At 46.2% G+C, this 19,285-nt stretch overlaps 1 protein-coding gene across 1 annotated transcript; it reads left to right on the forward strand.

Moving 5' to 3' along the window:
• The first annotated feature begins 206 nt into the window (after positions 1–206).
• Positions 207–7,528, forward strand: LOC103748709 (speedy protein E4A). Its single transcript, XM_008851460.1, has 6 exons — positions 207–315; positions 1,517–1,723; positions 2,412–2,470; positions 3,031–3,116; positions 7,107–7,275; positions 7,445–7,528. Exons 1-6 carry the CDS (start codon positions 207–209, stop codon positions 7,526–7,528), a joined length of 714 nt encoding a protein of 237 aa, XP_008849682.1.
• Positions 7,529–19,285: the final 11,757 nt, after the last annotated feature.

Raw genomic sequence — 19,285 nt, forward strand, 5'->3', positions numbered from 1 at the left:
AGGCTTCCACCCCTCCTGATTGGAAGGGCCACACTCCGTGATGCTAGGCAGGCTGCGTAGTCAACAGTAGCATCTTCTCAGAGCTCCTCTGCTCGTGACTTCTCCTACACTGGGACATCCGGTGTGATTCAGCCAGAGTCTAGAAGGAGGGTAGGAAAGATCAGACTCGACGTTCTGTGGAAGGGAAGAAAGAGTCTGAGAGAATCATGGCCACTGGTCCTCCAGCGTCACCGTCTGCGGAGCAGTGTCCTGAGCTTAGCAGCACTGTGGCCTCACCTGAGATGCTGGAGGGTAAAGAGATGCCAGGACCATCAGGTAAGGGGACCAGGGTAAGAAGGTGGTGGTAAGGAGAATGGGTACAGAGGTGAGGAAGGAGGGACACAGGATGAGGGATTGGAGAAGGGGAGGACAGGAGGTGGGACATGGACATCACGTGCTTTGGAACCTGTAGAGCAAGGGGGAGGAGGAATGGTAAGAGATTTATTTTGGTGCCCAAGGGAGAAATGGGCATATAATAAGGAGAATCAGGTTTCAAATGGGAGCAGGTGGGGGCGGGGGAAGAAGTGAGCCTGTTTCAACCGACCACTAAGAGAATTCAGCCTCCAACACACACATGGGAAACAAGGAAGAGACACGGAGGATGGTTTTGGTGATGGAGTGAGTTTAGGTCAGTGGTAGGAAAAACACTGACTGAGGTTCCTCAGAACCAGTAGACATATCAGTCCATCAGTTACACATGTGTACTTTCAAACTTGTTACCAGTTAGAAGGCTGATGACATCACAGGCTTCTGCTCCTCCTGATTGGAGGGGACTCGCTCTGTGCTGGTAGCCAGGTGGTAGACTAGCATCTAATCAGAGCTGTCCGATCTTGAATTCTTCTTTGAATGGGGAGGGGTCATTTAGTCAGAGTGGGATTTAGGCAGCGTTCAGAAGGAGGCTGGCGGGGATCAGAGTCTAGGATTTCTGGAAGGGAAGAAAGGATCTGGGAGAACCTGGGCACTTGTCAACTGCCATTGGTGTGTTAGGAAGAGTCCTCAGCCAGGCATCAGCAGGCTTTCACTTGAAGGGGTGGTGGATGCAGAGGTACCACGACTGTCAGGTGAGGGGACCTGGATGGAAAGTGACAGAGGTGTGGAACGAGGGACCTAGGATGAGGGATTGGAGGAGGGAAGGACAGGAAGTCAGACATGAATATCTTATAAATTGCAAACATACAGAGCAAGGAATGGACTAAGCAATGAGAGCCAAAGACAGGACAGGAAAGGGGGCACTACATATATATTATATATTGGCCGATGGAGATAAAGTGTCTATAATGAGGAAAAATTTTAGAAACAGTGGAGGGGACAGGAATAAGGTGGGGTCCTGGCTGTCAGCACATGGGGGAAATGGCACACTGATTGGAAAGAGGCAAGAGCAGATGAAGAGGTTTGGGGTTGCTTTGGGGTGTCCTGGGGCTGGACCTACCTCATCAAAGGACAGAGCTTCACACTAGGCTGGGGTTTCTTCACTCAGAACCCAGGGTGGAGACCAGCCCCCGACCTCCGTTCACAAGCGTGAAGAGGAATAGGGACTCTGAGGACGACCTGGAGGAGCTGCTGATCCCTGAGCCCCAGCCGGTGTGGGTGGTGGAGACGCTGTGCGAGCTCAAGATGAAGCTGAAGAGGCAGCGCGTCTTCACAGTGCTCCCCGAGCACCATGACGTCTTCACCAGGCTGCTGGGTAGGAGGCACCTGCTCAGGACTCTCCTGTCCAATTCCTCAGGAAAAGGGAGAACTTTCAGTCAGTCCACTCGTCCTTGGAAAAGTTGCCCTGGTAACCCTGAGTGCTCAGGACTGGGGGAAACATAGGTGACGTGCCTTAGGCTAGACTTGACTAAGGTCTGCATGGGGATAAGAAAACTGGGTGTCCACCATCCCCTCTGTAAGGTACTTCTTCTGACTTTGCTGAATTGGGGTGTCTTCCCTCACACATGGGCCACAGGGCCATGTTTACATCCGAATGTGACGGCAAAAGGAAGCGTCCTCAGAGTATCTTCTGACCTGTAAAGTGGGGCGATAACGGCAATGAGGAGACATCAGTTTGTCAAAGCATCTTGGTCTAGGGATGGGGATGTAGCTCAGTGTGGAATGCTTGCTAGCATGTGAAAGACCCTGGGTGGATCCCGGAAGCATGTACACACGAAAAGCATCTTGTATGCCATTGATGCTCTAAATCTACGTCGGTGCCTCCTCCTGGCAGTGACCTCCAGCACGGTCACTGTCCCTTGCCCAGGGCACCCTCTTCTGTATCTGCTACTGGGACAAAACTAGGGCACTGGGTTGAGCCTTCCCCAGGGAGGCGGGCTCTCATGGCTTTCACTCCCAAGCTATTCCTGTTCCAACTCTTAACACGTGTGCTCTGTTCACAGAGAATCCGATGGTGAAAAGATTTCTGGACTGGGACAAGACCCTGAAGGCGTCTGACAAGGTGAGGTGTTCTGGGCGGGGCTGAGCTCTGCTCCACACTCAAGCTAGGACGGGGACACTAAACCTACAGTCCTCTGTCCTTCCGTGGCTCCACCTGACGCCACAGTCCTTGTTCTTGGCTTCCTGCCAGTGCCTCTTTAGAGTTTAGCAGTGCCTTCCTGGGGAGATGGGGGCTCTGCTTCACTGGTGTCCTTTGAGGTCTAAAGTCAAGGTCATTGACTTACCCTGAGCATTGTCTCTGCTGCCTGACCTGTCTGGTCCCTCTTATCTCCCTGCAGCTATCTGGGTCCCTTTGCTCCACTATGCAAATACCTCCTTGTGTTTACTATCCTAAACCCTCCCTTGGAATTAACCTAGAGCTGGCCATGCTAGGGCAACAAGGGCTACCTGGCTCTAACTTGGTTTACCTCAGGTGCCCTTCTACCGTCCCCCATACCAAGAGGCCACCTGAAACTGCAGGCTCCACTCTGACCGCATTCCCATCCCAGCCTCCTCTTCCTCTGTCCCCATCCTTCCTCTCCAGGGTGTGACTTCTCTTTTCTCTTTCCATTTCTCCATCAGTACCTCCTGTCTATGGTCATAGCTTATTTCAGCCGTGCTGGCCTCTTCTGTTGGCAATACAAGCCAATCCATTTCTTCCTGGCTCTGTGAGTATTTTGCCAAATTTGTTGGTCACTGTCCCCTACCCTGGGCGCAGGGTTCATGGGGAGTGTGTCTCTGCCCTTCCTTATAGCATCATGTTCTTATTTTTTTAATTTTTACAATTTATTTCATTTTAATTTTTTGTGTGTGAGTATTTCGCTTGTATGTATGTAAGTGCACCGGTACCGGGAAACACACATAGAGGCCAGAAAATGCCATCAGACTTCCTGAACCTGGAGTTACAGACTGTCGTTAGCTGCTATGTGGGTGCTGGGAAAAACCTGAGTTCTCTTCAAGAGAAGGCAGTGCTCTTAAGTGAGCCATCGCTCTTGTCTCTTCAGGGTTTTTAATGAACAAAACGCACGTAATCCAAATCAGGACGTAGTGGCACATACATTTAATCTCAGCACCTTGGAGGGAGGTAAATCTCTATGAGATTGAAGTCAGCCTGGTTTACATAGCGTGTTTCAGGCTAGCCAGGGCTACAACTGAGTTTTCTCAAGAAAAGCAATCAATCAACCAAACAAAACACCCAAGAAACAGCAGCAAAAATACCAGGCAGAAATTCAACAAGGGCTGGACATTGGCTCAGTCAGTAAAGCGCATGAGGATCTGAGATTACATCCCAAGCACCGGTGTGACAGTGGTGGGCCAGGTACTCGGAACTCCATTGCCGGGGACGCAAACTAATGAAAATTCCTTGGGTTTGCTCACCAGCTCGTGTAGCCTAATTGGAGCGCCTGAGGTCCCAGTGAGAGATCTTGTCTCATAAAATCGGGTGGGCAGCTCCTGAATAAAGACACTCAAGGGTGACCCCTGGCCTCCACAATTATATGCTCATACATGTACACACACACACACACACACACACACACACACACACATACACACACACACACAAACTGAATAAAACAAGAGGAAACGTAGAGCCCTCTAGAGAATAGGAAGATCAAGAGATACAAAACCTGGTCCCCATGTGCCAAGGAGAAATCATGTCCCTTTTCTTGGGTCTCTCCTGTGATGAACATACCATACAACATCCTGTTTGCTTCTCTGGATCCCATGACAGGTGTCCATCTCAGGCTTCCTGACCTGGCACTGATGGTGTAAAAAGCTTCCCACTGGTTTTTCTTAGTAGTTTGTCCCCAATCCAGTGAGCTCTGCGTGCATGGAATGGGATTCTGTCCCTCCTGAGGAACGGCCAGGAAACAAAAACTGTTCTTTATGAAAAGAACTAGCAGTCCTTTGGGATCTGAGCCAAGGTCACCATCTTACCCTGGGAATTGCTTCTTTGATCCTTGACCCTGAACTTCTGCAGCTCTGTGTGACCCTTAAGACAGTGCTTACACATTTCCAAGTTCTGGTAGAATCTCAAGTTGTAGCCTGCCCCCACTTGGCACCTCCTGCATCCTGATAAGCACGTTCCAATTGTTCCAATTGTTCCAATTGTTCCAATTGTTCCAATGAGGCACAAGAGTTCTTCACGTCAGTGGTCCTGATGTCTTATCAAGCACGGCTGATGCTCAGCCCACCATGTGGCCAGCACAAACAAAATCTTCACCAAAATAACACAAAATGGACCCTGCCCCTGTTAACAGCAAAGTTTTTTGTTTCCTTCTGACACATGAATGGGGCCTCCAGTGCCCACATTACTCTCCACATTCTCATCTTCCAAGGCCACAGAAACAGAGCATAAAGCTCTGAGCTCTCAACAGCTTTTCCCGCCCCAAATTCCAAACCCTCCACAGTCTTCCAACAAAATAATCCAAAGGCATAAAAAGCTCATGATTGTGTCTAGCTCAGCCCCGCCCCACTTCGGGTACCAATTTATGTTTTATTTTCATTTCTGTTCTGCTAAAACACCATGAACATGGGGAGGGGAAGAGTTCATTTGACTTACAATTCTTGTCACAGTCCATCATTTGGGGGAAGTAAAGGCAGGAATTCAAGCAGCTAATTACATCACATCCACGGTCAAGAGCAGAGAGGATAAATGCATGCTTTCTTGCTTGCTTCTGTCAGGCTATCTTCATTCATTCATTCTTTCTTTTTGGTTTATGTGCATGAGTATTTTTCCCACATGTATGCAAGTGTCACCATGCGTGGAATGTGGGTAGAGGCCAGAAGAAGTTGTTGGCTCTCCCAGAACTGAAGTTACAGACGGTTGTTAGCTGCTATGTGGGTGCTGGGAACTGAACCCAAGTGCTTTTTTACTGGTGAGCCATCTCTCCATCCTCCTTCTTTCATCTTCATATAGTTTGTCACCGGCTGCCTGGGGAATGGTGCCACCTGCACTGGGCTTGTCAATGAACAATCAAGAAAACCAGGCCTGGCAAAGTGGTTCAGTGGTTAAGAGTGCTTATTGTTTTTGCAGAAGACGGGCACTGTTTTGCCAACACCCACCTGCTGACTCTCATCTACTGTAACTATAGTTCCAGGGGATCTGATGCTCTCTTCTGGCCTCTGTAGGATCCTGCATGCACATGGCATCCATACATACACTCATGCACACATGGACATAAAATAAATAATTGAGTAAATAAATTTTTAAAAAAATCAAGAAAATCCCACACAGATATACCGAAAGGTTGATCTGATCTAGGTTAATTTCTCAACTGAAACTCTTCCAGGGTAATTTTATATTTGGGCTAGTTGATGCTTAAAACTAACTAGCACACACACCAAGTCTGGAGTGCCCAGTGTGACCTCATCCATGCCTCTAGTTAGTCTCCCACCAAACTTGTCCATCACCCTGATATTCTTCCATCCTTCTCTGTTACTTCCAAATGCTCTACCCCTGTATTACATTGTGTCTTCTGTCGAGGTGTCTTGTAGGTGTGTACTGGAGACAATCACCTCTCCTTAAAGACAGCTGATACCCTGAAATCTAACAGGACCAGATGGAGGCTCTTTAGTGTTGCGGATGCTCTATATTCAGCAAGCTGAGACAAGAGGATCCCTTTGAGTCCAAGAGTTTAAGGGCATGTGGGAAACATAGCAGGACACCTGAAATCACACCAAAAATGGCAAAACTCGTCAGTGCCTTTCTTGATATCCTAGCTTTTTGCTTCCAGCAGTGCTTTGGTGAAGTCATATTATAATAGGATATTTGGAATGATAGTCTCTGGTCTCCCTCCATCTCCCCATTTCCATGAGCCTGGATACCTGTTTTAAGACAGATTCTTATCAAATACCCATTCATTCTTCACACACTCTGCTGGAGTTTGTTTATTTCCCTAGTGTTAGGAAACACATCCTACCATTGGTGTAGAATTTGTTTTAGATAAGCTTTCACTCATTCCATCCACTCGCTCATTCATTAATTAAGCAAAATTCTCGGGAGTGGAGCTGATAAGATGGCTCATCGGTTCGGAGCATGGATGAAAATTCAGTTCCCAGTAATCGTGTCCAGCAACTCACAACTTCCTGTAACTCCAGCTCCAGGGGATTTGACATCCTCTTCGGGCCTCTGTGGGCACCTGCACATGTTTGCATAAGCACACACAAACATAAATAAAATTAAACATAGCTCTTTCAAAAATGAACCGTATGATGTACATTTTGTGTACCAGGGACCATGAAGTGATGGGAGGAAAGGAGGTTGGATGTCACACCCCTGTCACCATTGGCAGGAGAGGAGGAATAGAGGGAACTAGCATCAGGCCCAACCCTGGGGGATTTCCCTGATGTGGAAGACAGGTGTGCACACTGGCACAAGTTCAGGAAGTGGGAAAGAAGAGAAACAGAAACACAGTGAGGTCAGCTCATGGTGAGAGCTGTGAGGACATACCTGGGCTCTTCAGATGAGCTTGACATCATCAGCTCCATGCAACAGGTGCCTTCGGATGGCCCCTGTCCTCGGTGGGCTCTTAAGAAGGGCTGGTCCTCCATCACTCTGGGCAGCGCTGATGCAACCCCATGCTGGGATGGCCACCTAGTTTCCCTTCGGGATCTTCCCTTGTTGAACCATTCATGATGCCCTGATTCTTCCTCAGATACCTGGCCAATGACATGGAGGAAGACAACCAGGCCCCAAAACAAGACATTTTCTATTTCCTCTATGGGAAGAGCTTTGCCCAGCGCCCCATGTTCCACAAACTGCGGTTCCAATTCATTCGGTCCATGGGCTGGAGGGCTTGGGTGTCCCCAGAGGAGTGTGAAGAGGTAGGTGCATTGGGGACACATAGGGTCAGAGGGATGGGCTGGGTTGGACAGAGATGGGAACAGAGGTGGAGGGTGGATTTGGAGAATGGAAGACTGAGAGGTTGGATGAGGAGGGTGCAGGTTCTTCCCGGGCAGCCAGCATCTGCTCAGGGCACTACTCTCTCTCCAGATCCAGGCTTACAACCCAGAGCTCTGGGTGTGGGCACGAGATCGCAGCAAACTCACCTTGAACTCTGGGACCACAGAGGCCTGAGGTCATCAGCCTGAAGAAGGTAGGTCAGTGTTCTCTGAGGTGTGGTCACATGTCTGTAGTCTAGTTAGGAGAGCCGTGCATGGGGACCTCCACTTGACTTAACTGTTCCTACACTGTGAGACCGCCCAGCCATGCACACAGCTGGACCCTCCCAGCACTGCATATTTTAGCTGTCCTGGAACTCACTATGTAGGCCAGGCTGTCCTTAGACTCACAGAAATTCATCTGCCTCTGCCTCCAGAATGCCTGAATTAAAAGCATGCCCTTCCTCGCCAACAATTTATGTTTAATGATGTACACATCTGTAGGTATGCACATGTATACAGTTCACAAGGAGGCCAGAAGAGAGTGTCAGATCCTCTGGAGCTGGAGTTACAGGCAGATGTGGGGGTTATTGTTGTTGTTGTTTTGTTTGTTGTTTATGTTTTTTGTTTTTGTTCTTTTGGACACAGGGTCTCCTTTTAGCCCCCAGTTGGCCTGGAACTCGCTGTGTAGACCAGGCTGACCTTGAACTCAGAGATCTGCTTGCCTCTGCCTCTTGAGTGCTGGGATTAAAGGCATGCACCACCAGTCCCACTAAGTTACAGGCAGTTGTGAGCTGCATTATATGGGTGTTGGGAACCAAACTTGCAAGAGTAGCGAGAGCTCTTAACCACTGAGTCATGTCTTCCAGTCCCAGAAGTTCAGATTTTAAGCAACTGGAGAGGACCAGAGTGTGATTTAGTCCAAAGCCATATTCTCAAACTGGGCCGCAGGTCTTAGCTTAAGCAGCCGGGAGTCAAGGACACCCAAGTTGGAGAATTGCCATTGAATATGATGCTTCGGGATTCAAGGACAAGAATCAAGGGTTAGGTGGCTGAAGAGATGGCGAACTGGTTTGGAGTGCTTGATGCTATTTCAGAGGACAGAAGTTGGTTCTAAATACTATCATTGGGTGCTTCACAGCTGCGTGTAACTCCAGTTCCAGGGCATCTGACATCCTCTCCTGATCTCCGTGTACATACATGCATGTGTATATATACAACAGCATACACATAATTAAAATAAATCTTTGAAAATGAAAAGAATCAAGGGTTAAGAGCCTGGGTAGCTCTGTGGTAGAGCACTTGCCTAGCATTCATGAGCCTCAGGGTCTGAGTCCCAGCAACAGAGAAGCAATAAATAACAGAGAGAGAGAGAGAGACAGAGACAGAGACAGAGACAGAGACAGAGACAGATTTGAATTTGTAAATTCTTCTAAACTCTTGTTAAAAGATTTATTTCTAATTGTGTTTATGTGTGTGTCTGTATGTGAATATGTGTACATGAGTGCAGGTGCCTGAGGGGCTAGAAGAGGGTGTTGGATCTCCTGGAACTGGAGTTACACATGGCTGCACACACCTTACAGGGGTGCTGGGACCTCAGCTGCGGTCCTCTGCAAAAGCAGTACGTGCTCTTAGCGCTGAGCCATCTCTCCAGTCCCTGTTCTAAACTCTTGTTAAGGTTCACTTAGGCATTAAGTACTCTTCATGTTTGGAGAACTGCACATGTGAAGTCTCACATGGTCTGACTCTTCCTTCCAGATCCCTGCACCGAGGGAGACCCACACTTTGAACAGGAAATCTTTGCCAACTGTTAGGCTACCAGGAGGAAAGGAGAGCAGCACCTTGCTTCGGAAATCTAGAAGAGCCCAGATCCTTCTAGAAGAAGCTGAATAGTTATCACATTGCACTCTTGGAGAGCTGAGGGTGCATGTAGGAGTCTGTAGAGAGGGGATGAGAAAGCAGGGCTCCCCCTGGGTCCATTATTTTTAGAGGTACCACCAGAGTTTTAGATAAAATTTCCTCAATTCCCATCTCCCTCAAGGTGCAGTTGAAGGTGCTGTGGTTTTATATATTTGATGGCCACAGTCTTGGACCTTTTGAAGGTGGCATGTAGGAATCAGATATGGAAGGGACTACCTTCGAAATAGAAATTTTGAGCCATATAATTATAATAATTTTAATATATATCACAAAGTTGATTGTGTTGTTAATATATATCAAATTTTATTGTAATTTTTATTGTATAATATGTTGGCTACAGAATTATTATTATATTTATATAGTCACAAGATAGTTATATTTTTAAAACATGTTTTTCCTGTATCTCATGATAGTTCTTATAATTTTATATACATTAATATTCTGTCCTAAAAGAGAATTTACACTTTTATCTATTATATTTATGTGTCTGTTAGTCTTACATGTAGGTGGCAGGACCTTTATTCTCATGTAAGTAAGGTGTTATTTGTTAGTCTCCCTTACTGAATGTAAACATTGGACCACAATGCTTTAGCTTTCTTGGACATGTCTGTATATTGCTTCAGAGAGGACTGTGTTTGAAAGAACAAACGTGTCACATGTTTTTTAAAAGGGTAATACGGCGCTTCCCTGGGGGGCAGATAATAAAGACAAATGCCTTTTCTTGTTCTCCATGTATATGCGAATATGACTGCTTGCTATTTCTTTTCATGTGTACATGTGGTGCACATGCACGTGTGTCTCGGTGTTTAATTGTGTGGGGGTGTCCAAGTTTGGTTTAAAAAAGATTTTATTTATATTTATTTTACACATACGAGTGTTTTGCCTGCATGTATGTTAAGTGCACTACGCACGTACAATGCCCACAGAGGCAAGAAGAGGGCGTTGGACCTGCTGGAAGCAGAGTCATGGTCAGCTGTGAGCCGCACACCAAGAACCCTGGTCCTCTGCAAGAGCACCCAGTGTTTTAAAAATTATTAATTTACCTTTATTATACATATCTCAATATTTTGCTTGCCTGGGGCACCAGAAGGGAGGGTGGGCTGAAGCAAAAGGCAACAGATTTGCTGACACGACAGCCAGAGGAGTTACTATAGAGCTAGTGGGGCCCCTTCAAACATTAGGCCACCCATCCTCACCCTTCTGCCTGAACCGGACCTGCTGGCAAAACCTGTATACAACAATGAAGAGGAAGAGTGGGTCCAACACCCGGGGGTCACTAAGACAAAGGACTGGTGGATTCTCCAGGATGGTGACCCATCTTCCCCACAGCCCTGGGGTCATCTCTTCTCTGTCAGCTTCACCAAAGCACACATCTGGAATCAACCAAGTTAAAGGAATTGATCAGAGACAGGCATTTCCTAACCCATCTGGATGAGAAAGTTGAGCAAATTACCTGCTGCTGTGCCACCAGTGCCCGGGTAAACTGAGAAGGGGAAAGTTGGCACCTACGGGCATCCGGAAAGAGGACTTAATCCTGGTGAACACTGGGAAGTGGACGTTACTGAGTGTAGTCCAGTAAGGTTTGGATGCCAGTTTTGTTGATGTTTGCAGACGCATTTTCAGGATGGGTAGAGACTTTTCCTACTAGATCAGAAAGAGCCAAGGTAATCACTAAGCAGTTCCTCATGGAAATTATTCTCTGATTTGGCCTTCCCTCCTCGCTGGGGTCCAACAATGACCCAGCCTTTACAGCTAGAGTTCAACAAGTGGCCAAATTCTAGGAATACATTGGAAGCTGCACTGTGCCTATTGGCCAAAAAGTTCAGGACGGTGGGGCAGACACTGGCGAAGGGTGGACTGAGTTGCTCCTTATGGTCCTTTTCAGGATCAGGTGCTCCCCATACCTGACTGGACAAGCTGACACCATTTGAGATAATGTTCAGCTACCCACCTCCACTGATTCCTGCAAAGGGAAGACCACATTGAACTGTCTAATTGTTCCTTCCTGAAAACCGTACAGGCTTTGCAGCAAGAGGCACCAAATATATTAAAAACCATAGCCTCAGGGAGCAATTGGTTGCCTCAGCCAAAACAGAAGAAATCCCCCGCTGTGCCCCCCTACTCTCAGAGGGGCCCAATTATCAACAATGAAACAAGTCCCCAGCCCCCACCCAGGCCCCAACAAAGGTTACCTATTCCCCTCAGGGAACCAAGCCTACGTGGCTAAAGATAGCTCCACAGATGCATCAGGTCACACCGAGGTAACCCCAACTCCAAATGAACTCCCCAAAACGGAAACACTAACATTAATTCACAGTGGGGTAAACCAAGCCCTCCCCAGTCTAGGAAATGGCTGTTGGTTATGCCTAGACCCTACGCCTCCCTTTTATGTGGGGATAGGTGTCAACTCATCCATCACTCCAGCTACTACCACACCAGAAATTGCAAATTGTGGACTAGAGGAAACTAAACTTACCTTAGGGGACCTCCAAGGAGTGGGTACTTGTCTAACCTCCTCAAAGTCTGGTCTCTCAGCCCCTCTCTATGACCGATTCTGCAGCATCATATCGTACCATTAAAATTAAAAGTTCAAGGGGTGGGCCCATCGGGGACCTGGTTGGCTTGTACTTTTAGCCTGGCTAGATGTGTGACCGCCCAACATCTGGAATTAGAGCCCAGGGAGAGAAGCCTTTGCCTTCTAGTCTATGTCATTCCCCAGTATTTATCCGGGAGAAGAAGGCAGAAAATATATGATAGAAAATATTCATTCCAATCATCGAGCCCTTATTAGAAAAAAGAGAGTCGCAATCTCGGCTGTTCTTACCCAAATCCTTGTGAGGACCAGGATCGCAGGCTCTGCCACTTTGGGGACATCAGCATCAGCTACTGGAGACAAAAATTTAAAAACTTTAAGTGAAGAAGAGGATGAGATATACAACACCTCAAAAATACTATGGGACAGCTTGAAAAACAGGTAGATTCCCTAGCAGAAACGGTTTTGCAAAACCGTTGAGGCCTAGACTTATCTTTCCTAAAGGAAGGAGGTTTATGTGCCGTCCAAAGGAAACATGTTGTTTTAATGCTAACAATTCAGGAATTATACGGGAGACCCTGAACTTGGTCTAGCAGAATCTACATCAAAGGGCTGAGGAACGGGCAAATCTTCTAATTGGTATGAGTCTCTTTTGTCCTGGTCCCCATGGCTTACCACCCTAGCTGCCATAGCGGAACCCCTCCTTTTATTGTTCATTGGTATCACTGCAGCCCCTTGCATAATAAATTGGCTGCTAGCACACATCAGAGGAAGAATTAGCTCTATCAAAGTATCAGCCCTGTGGGCACCCAATGAGCAGCCCAACATGAATCAATGATTTGATTCCTATGATCCAGAGCCAGTGGGATGGGATGACTAGAGTGACTCCATTTTGTACAAAGTAGCCGTCTTAGGGCTTAGCAGAAACTTCGTTCTAGTTCAACACTGAAAAAAACCATTTTCCTGAAATCAGGACGACTACCCTTCCCCTTGCCCAGAAGTGTGCAGCTGCACCTGCCTGCTTGCCACAAAGTTAAATAAGGAATGCTATGATATGTCTAACTGCAGATTTTGGCTTCTGTAACTTGCTTATCCTGCTTACTCAGGGGTGCCCGATCCTACTCAGGACCACCCTGTCTGTCATTATCTTCTGTGTGCAGAAATTTTATGGTTTTCTCCTTTATAAGCTGACTCGCCGCCCCCAAGGGGCTGTGGGTCTCAAATCCAACTCAGAGCCAGCTGCAGGTTAATAAATTTGGTTAATTAAAATCTGAATTGAGTCTGGTGATTTTTTTCCTGGTGGTCTTGAACTCTGCAGCAGCATCAGACCCACCGGTATAGGAGTTAAAGATGATTGTTAGCCACCATGTGGGTGACAGAAAACAAACATAGCTTCTTTGTAAGAACAGCAAGTGCTCTTAACTGTTGAGCCCTTCCGCCAGCTCCGGTGCCTGTATTTGTATGAGTGCACATGCATGGGTGTGGGTATATGGAGGCTGAGGTGGAAGTCAGGTATCTTCCTCCATCACTCCTGGACCTTATTCACTACTTCAGGCTCTTGCACTTGAACCTAGTACAGCTGGAATCGCTAGCCAGCTTGCTCTGGAGATCCCCCATCTCTGCCTTCCAAGAGCTAGAATTACCAATGGACTGCCACACCCACTCAGCATTTAGTGGGTTCTGGGGATCCTAACTCTGGTCCTCACGCTTGCTGCTTGCATGGCAAGCACCTTAAACCCTGAGCCATCTCCACCAACCACACGACCATGAGTTCTCAAATAATTTGGGGTATCTTTTGCCTGAAGTAAGCATATACCAAACCAGCTGAAATCTATGTAGGAAGAGAACAAAGGCTGACAAACTTCTCTAGTCATTACCTTCCAATAAACACAAACGTGGAAAAGAGGAAAAATCTTGTGTGTGCGTCTCTGTGTACGTGTGTGTGTATGTGTGTGTGTGTGTGTGTGTGTGTATTAACTTAGGTATGTACTTGTTGAAATGGAAAAACTGACTCCATTTTATTCTAGCTGACTTTTGCTCACCCTGTGTTTCTGCCCAACAATTTCCCCCTACTGATGCTTGCTATCACGCCCAGTCAGGCAGAACCATCTCGCCCAGGTAGTACATTGTTTCTATAGTACTGGGAAACTTACAACTAACCAGGTAGCACATATTTCCCAGCTACACAGAATGCAACCCATTATTTCTGCAGTTCTGAGAAATTGTTTTTCCTAGCCAAAATTTTTTGTTAACTAAAGACCTGTTTTTTAACTGACCTGCCTCTAGTCTGGTGTAACTATGGGGATCTTATCTAACTATGATTATTGGCTTTATGTAATTGTGGTTTGAGTGGTTTTAGGCTTTATAAACCCTGCCCTGCTTCTCCTCATGGTCGAGAGTTCTTTTGGACATTAGCCCCCTCTCAACGGCCGGCTCATTATTAAAGGTTTCTAATTTGACCATCATTATGTGGAGTTCCTCTGTGCCTTACATTTGGTATTACACTTGTATGTATGTGGGTTTGTATTAAAGTTGAGATCAGTGTTTGATGGTAAGTACCTTCCTTGATCAATCTCTATCTCTATCTCTTTTTAAATTCACATGTATGTGTGTTTTAGCCTGTATGAGTTCATGTGCACCACCTGTGGGCATGTGCTCTCACATGCCAGAAGGCATCACATTCTCCAAAACTAGAGTTACAGACAGTTATGTGCCTCATGTGCGTGCTGGAAACTGAACCTGGTTCCTCTGCAAAATCAGGAAACACTCTTAATTTCTGAGTCAACTCTCCAGGCTCTCTACCTTATTTTTTGAGGGTGGTTTTCTCATTGAACCTGGTACTTACCGATTCAGCTATCCCAGATTGTCAATGAACTCCAGGGGTTAACTCGTTCCAGCCTCTCCACACCAGCACTGGGGACTCAGGCATCTGGTTTTTATATGGATGCTGGGAATCCAAACTCAGGTCCCTAAAGCTTGCATAGCCTGCATTCTATCCACTGAGCTCTTGGTTTTGTTTTCTTTTGAAAATAAATGTGAGGGCAGGGAAAATGGCTCAGTGGATAAAGTGCTTGCTGCAGAGTGTGAAAACCTGAGTTCAAGTCCCCAGATCCCATGTAAAGTTGGGCACAATGGTATGCATCTGTAACCCCCATGATCCTACAGTGAGATGGGAGGCAGAGACAGGAGAATCCTCAGAAGGTCACAGGCTTGCTGTAGGTATGGGTAAATCACAAAAAGAGCCTGTCTCAATCAAGGAGAAAGTCTTATAATGGATACTGGAAGTTGTCTCTGGCCTCAACATGCTGTAGCATGCCTGCCCCTGAAGTTCTACACACACATTATACACAGAGTGGGATTTTTAAGAATCAACTTGACTAAAGTATAAGTATTATCTATATCAAGAATGTTCATTTTTTGTGTATATTTTGATAACGTTAGGAAGAATTTATATAACTCTTGGATGTTTACTTTAATTGACAAATCAATATAACCTAGACTCACCTGGGAAGAGGGTCACAATGAGGGATTGTTACACTGGGTTGACCTGTGGGCCTGTCTATGAGGGATTGTCTTAATTGACATGGGAAGACCCAGCCGACTGCGGGTGGCCCCATGCTCTAGGCAGGGAGTCCTGAACTGTGAAAGAGTGGAGAACTTGAACTGAGAACATTCCTTCTCCCTGCTCATGACTGTGGATGTGGTATGACCAGCTGCCTGTAGCTCCTGCCTTGCCTTCCCCACTATGATGGACTGTGACCTGGAATGGTGCGCTGAAACAAACTCTTTCTCCCCTAAGTTTGTTTCTGTGAGTGTATTTTATCACAGCTACAGAAATGAAACTGTAACAGCTGTTAGTTACCACCCTGATCATGACAGAGACCAAATCTTCCTGGGCCTTTCCCCCAGGCGATGCAACCCAAACCCTATCTCTTGGAAGCTACTAATCTTCCTTCTCTGATTTTGAATTAGAACTGTCTTTTCCTAAGTTTTATAAAAATAAGCCAAAAAATTATAGATTCATGTGGCTGGAGAGATGGCTCATGGTTAAGAGTGTCTGTTGCTCTTCCAGGGGACCCTAGTTCAATTCTTAACAACCACGTTGGATGACTCAAAACCGCCTGTATGTCCAGCTCCAGGAGATCGGACATCCACTTCTGGTTTCCAAATGCACTGTATTCATGTGCACATATCCTATCCCAGAGACACACAAATAAATTTTGAAATGAAATATTTAAAAATAATTATAGGCTCAGGGAAGTTTATGGAGGACATTAAAGTTTCACATGTCATTCACCTGAGCCCCTTGATAAAAACTTAAACAATTACTTGAACCACAGCTCTTACTTCAAATGAAATAAGAGGTAGAGTGTGGTTTGTGCACCTATGTGCTTGAATATATAGGCCAGAAGTCGATGTCTGAGGTCTTCCTCTTCACTCTCCACTTCATTTTGTACTACAGGGTCTCTCACTGAGCCTGAAGTTTGCTCTTTCAGCTAGGCTGGCTGATTAGTGAGTTCCTGGGATCCACCTGCCTCTCTCCCACAATGCTGAGGTTACACCCACGTACAGTGATGCCTGGCATTTATAGGGGCGCTGGAGATTTGAACTCAGATCCTCTTGCTTTCACATAAGCGCTTTACTCATTGAGCTATCTCTCCCAAGCCCCAAGGTAGCTTATCTTGAACCATATATGAGTGACCATGGCTGACTGTGGGGCTGCTTCCTCTCCTCGTGGGTCATTGGCCACTGCTCCATGAGGACAAAGGGAGCAGAAGGGACGAAGGGGATTAGGATGGCCAGTGAGCACTGATGGAAGAAAGCCCTTCCAGGGAGGCAGGTTTAGTGATGCAAACAGCTCCAGACTCAGCGAAACAGCTCCGCTTATTTAGTAGAATGTTAGGGAAAATATAGTGTGGGGGCAGTAGCCAATGCTTCAGCTGATAGGTGCTCACAGTATGCTTTATTTACATGTGGCAGTAGGCTCCTATCATCTGACTCCTGGGCAATGCCTAATTATCATATAGAAAAAACCTGGGGGTAGTTTTTACTCCAGGTAACTATGCTAGAGGTCATGGTCCAAATAAAGTCAGGCATCCGTGCTTGGTGGCACTTTCCAGGTAAGTCAGGCAGAGAGCAGGAGGCCCCTTGCTGAGAAAGGGAGTCCTTCTATACAGCGCGGAGCCCCTTAGAGCTATCCAGACATGGAGGACTACAACCCCAGCAGCAGGGTTCCCCAACAGCTGACAAACATGGATGCAGTTTTCCCCAAATATTATATTCCAACATGGACCCATCAACAGTGCCAGGAACAGAGGCACAGCTCCACACTATTGCCCTCAGCAATCTGATGAATTAATCTTTTAGGGACCTTAATTCAGGTAAAGCTAGATCTTTGGCTTTGATGTAGAAAAGAATTTCATGAAGAGCCAGTTTGAAGCAAAGTTGGAGGTATTTTTTAGAACTCATTTAATGTGTGTGCACACATGGACACACAGAGGTCAGAGGACAGCATGTGGGAGTTGGTTTTCTCCTTCCACCTTGTGGATCCTGGGACTTGAACTGAAGTTGTCAAGCCTGGCAGCCCATCTCATCATCACTACTCTGCTTTCTTTAACTGGTGAGTTGTAGCAGGTGACCATGCTTAGCCTGCTGGGAGGCTGTTGGAGCTGGGACTTTTCCTCCTTAAAATTCCAGTTACACTGCCAGGAATGGTGCTGCATGCCTTTAATCCCAGCACTTGGGGGGCAGAAGCAGGTGGATCTCTATGAGTTCAAGTTTGGTCTGGTCTACATAGTGAGTTCCGGGAAAGCTGGGGCTATAGGGAGACCCTGTCTCAAATAAAGACAAAAAGAGAGAGAGAGAGAGAGAGAGAGAGAGAGAGAGAGAAAGAAAAATTCCCGTTACCCTATGAACCAAAAGGAATTGGGGCAAATTTAATCATTTATCCCTGTGAAAAGACAGGAAACGGTATCTGAAACAGAAAACTGGGACATTGTGCCTTAAATATCTAGCGATTACAATACAGACAAGAGCTTAGGACATACCTCAGTTGGTAGTTGCTTGTCTAGCCTGTACCAAGCCCAGGGTTCCATTTCTGGTTCTTCATAAGCTGAGCCTGGTGGTAGTGCTGATAATTCCAGGATTTTGTAAGTGGAGACAGGAGGATCATGGGTTCAAGGTCATCCTCAGTTATATAGTGAGTTGAAGGCCAGGCTGGGTTATGTTTGACCTCGTCTCCAAGATAAATAAGCAAATAAATAATAAAGTACACGTTAATATTTCTGGAGACATTATTTTGCTCACCAAAAATTGAAATTAACCAATTTGTTAGAGTTTGCTATCTTCTGTAGGTAAACGTGTTAATTACTCAAGGAAAGCCGAAAGCACAGCGACAAGTCACTGTCCCAATGTTGAGGTTCCTCAAACAGAAGACTTTAGCAGGACCCCTCCCCAGATGAGGGCACTGATCCTTGGAGGCTAGTTAGGGTATGTACTGGAACAGGAGCAGCCATCTGAGAGCCAGTCGAACTCCTCAAGCAAAAGGGATTTCATGGCCCATCTTTAGAAAAGAATTAAGGCAATATCAGATAACATCTTAAACAAGACTATCCAATTCTGTATACCTCTTGTCCCGTTTTATTTTTCTATTTAAATTTAAAGCTCATGTTAGTACCCCAAACATGGATCTGGGGTAATCAGCCTCCTCTATCCGATTCCTTCAACATAGCCACATTGATTAAATCTCCCCTCTCTGGCGCTTGCCATGAAGTTGTCTCTTTAATTGGTATACTGGAACAGGTGACCAAATTTAACCTGTCATGGCCAATGGAGTGGAAATTTTTTTCCTTAATAGTTAGTTATTCTGGGAGTGGTGACATGGCTCACTAGGTAAGAGCGCTTGCCACCACATCTGATGACCGGAGTTCAGTTCTTGGAACCCACATGGTGGACTGAAAGAACAAGCTTCTTGAGGGTGATTCTCTAACCTCCACACACGCACTGTGACATGTGCATCACCACCACCATGCCCACTCACAAATAAACAAATGTAAAAAATTTCTAAAATTCAGTCTTAGAGGAGATCTTGAGATGGATTATGGTTAACAACACTGGCTGATCTCCACTCTTCCCAGCCAGCTGAATGTAGCTTGATCCTAATCACACATGGCCTCCTGGATTTGGGAAAGGCTAAAGTATACAGTCTGCGGAAGGCTAGGAAGTGAAGGCACGACCCATCCTGGGTAAAGGCTTTCCAGTGTGCACACCCTCAGGTTGTACATATACCTCAGCAACCCCTCAGTTATCATGGGAAGTAAGCTCAATAAATTCATTGGTTCCCCAGTAAAACTTTAATCAAACTTTGGCTCGACACTAGAACCTTGAAAAGGTTATAATAATATTAGCATTGCTTAGCATCCCCAGAAAAAGAAGTCTCACAACAGATGGAAAATTTGTTAATGCTATTATGTCTCATAATTTTTTTTTTTGGTCTTTTTG

Source organism: Nannospalax galili, unplaced genomic scaffold (genome assembly GCF_000622305.1).
Source record: "Nannospalax galili isolate Female #2095 unplaced genomic scaffold, S.galili_v1.0 scaffold664, whole genome shotgun sequence".
NCBI lineage: Eukaryota > Metazoa > Chordata > Mammalia > Rodentia > Spalacidae > Nannospalax > Nannospalax galili.

Coding starts and splice junctions, on each gene's coding strand:
- LOC103748709 (XM_008851460.1), top strand. CDS start 207: ATGGCCACTGGTCCTCCAGCGTCACCGTCTGCGGAGCAGTGTCCTGAG. Junction 1,724..2,411: donor CGTCTTCACCAGGCTGCTGG/GTAGGAGGCACC, acceptor CTCTGTTCACAG/AGAATCCGATGGTGAAAAGA. Junction 7,276..7,444: donor CCCCAGAGGAGTGTGAAGAG/GTAGGTGCATTG, acceptor CTCTCTCTCCAG/ATCCAGGCTTACAACCCAGA.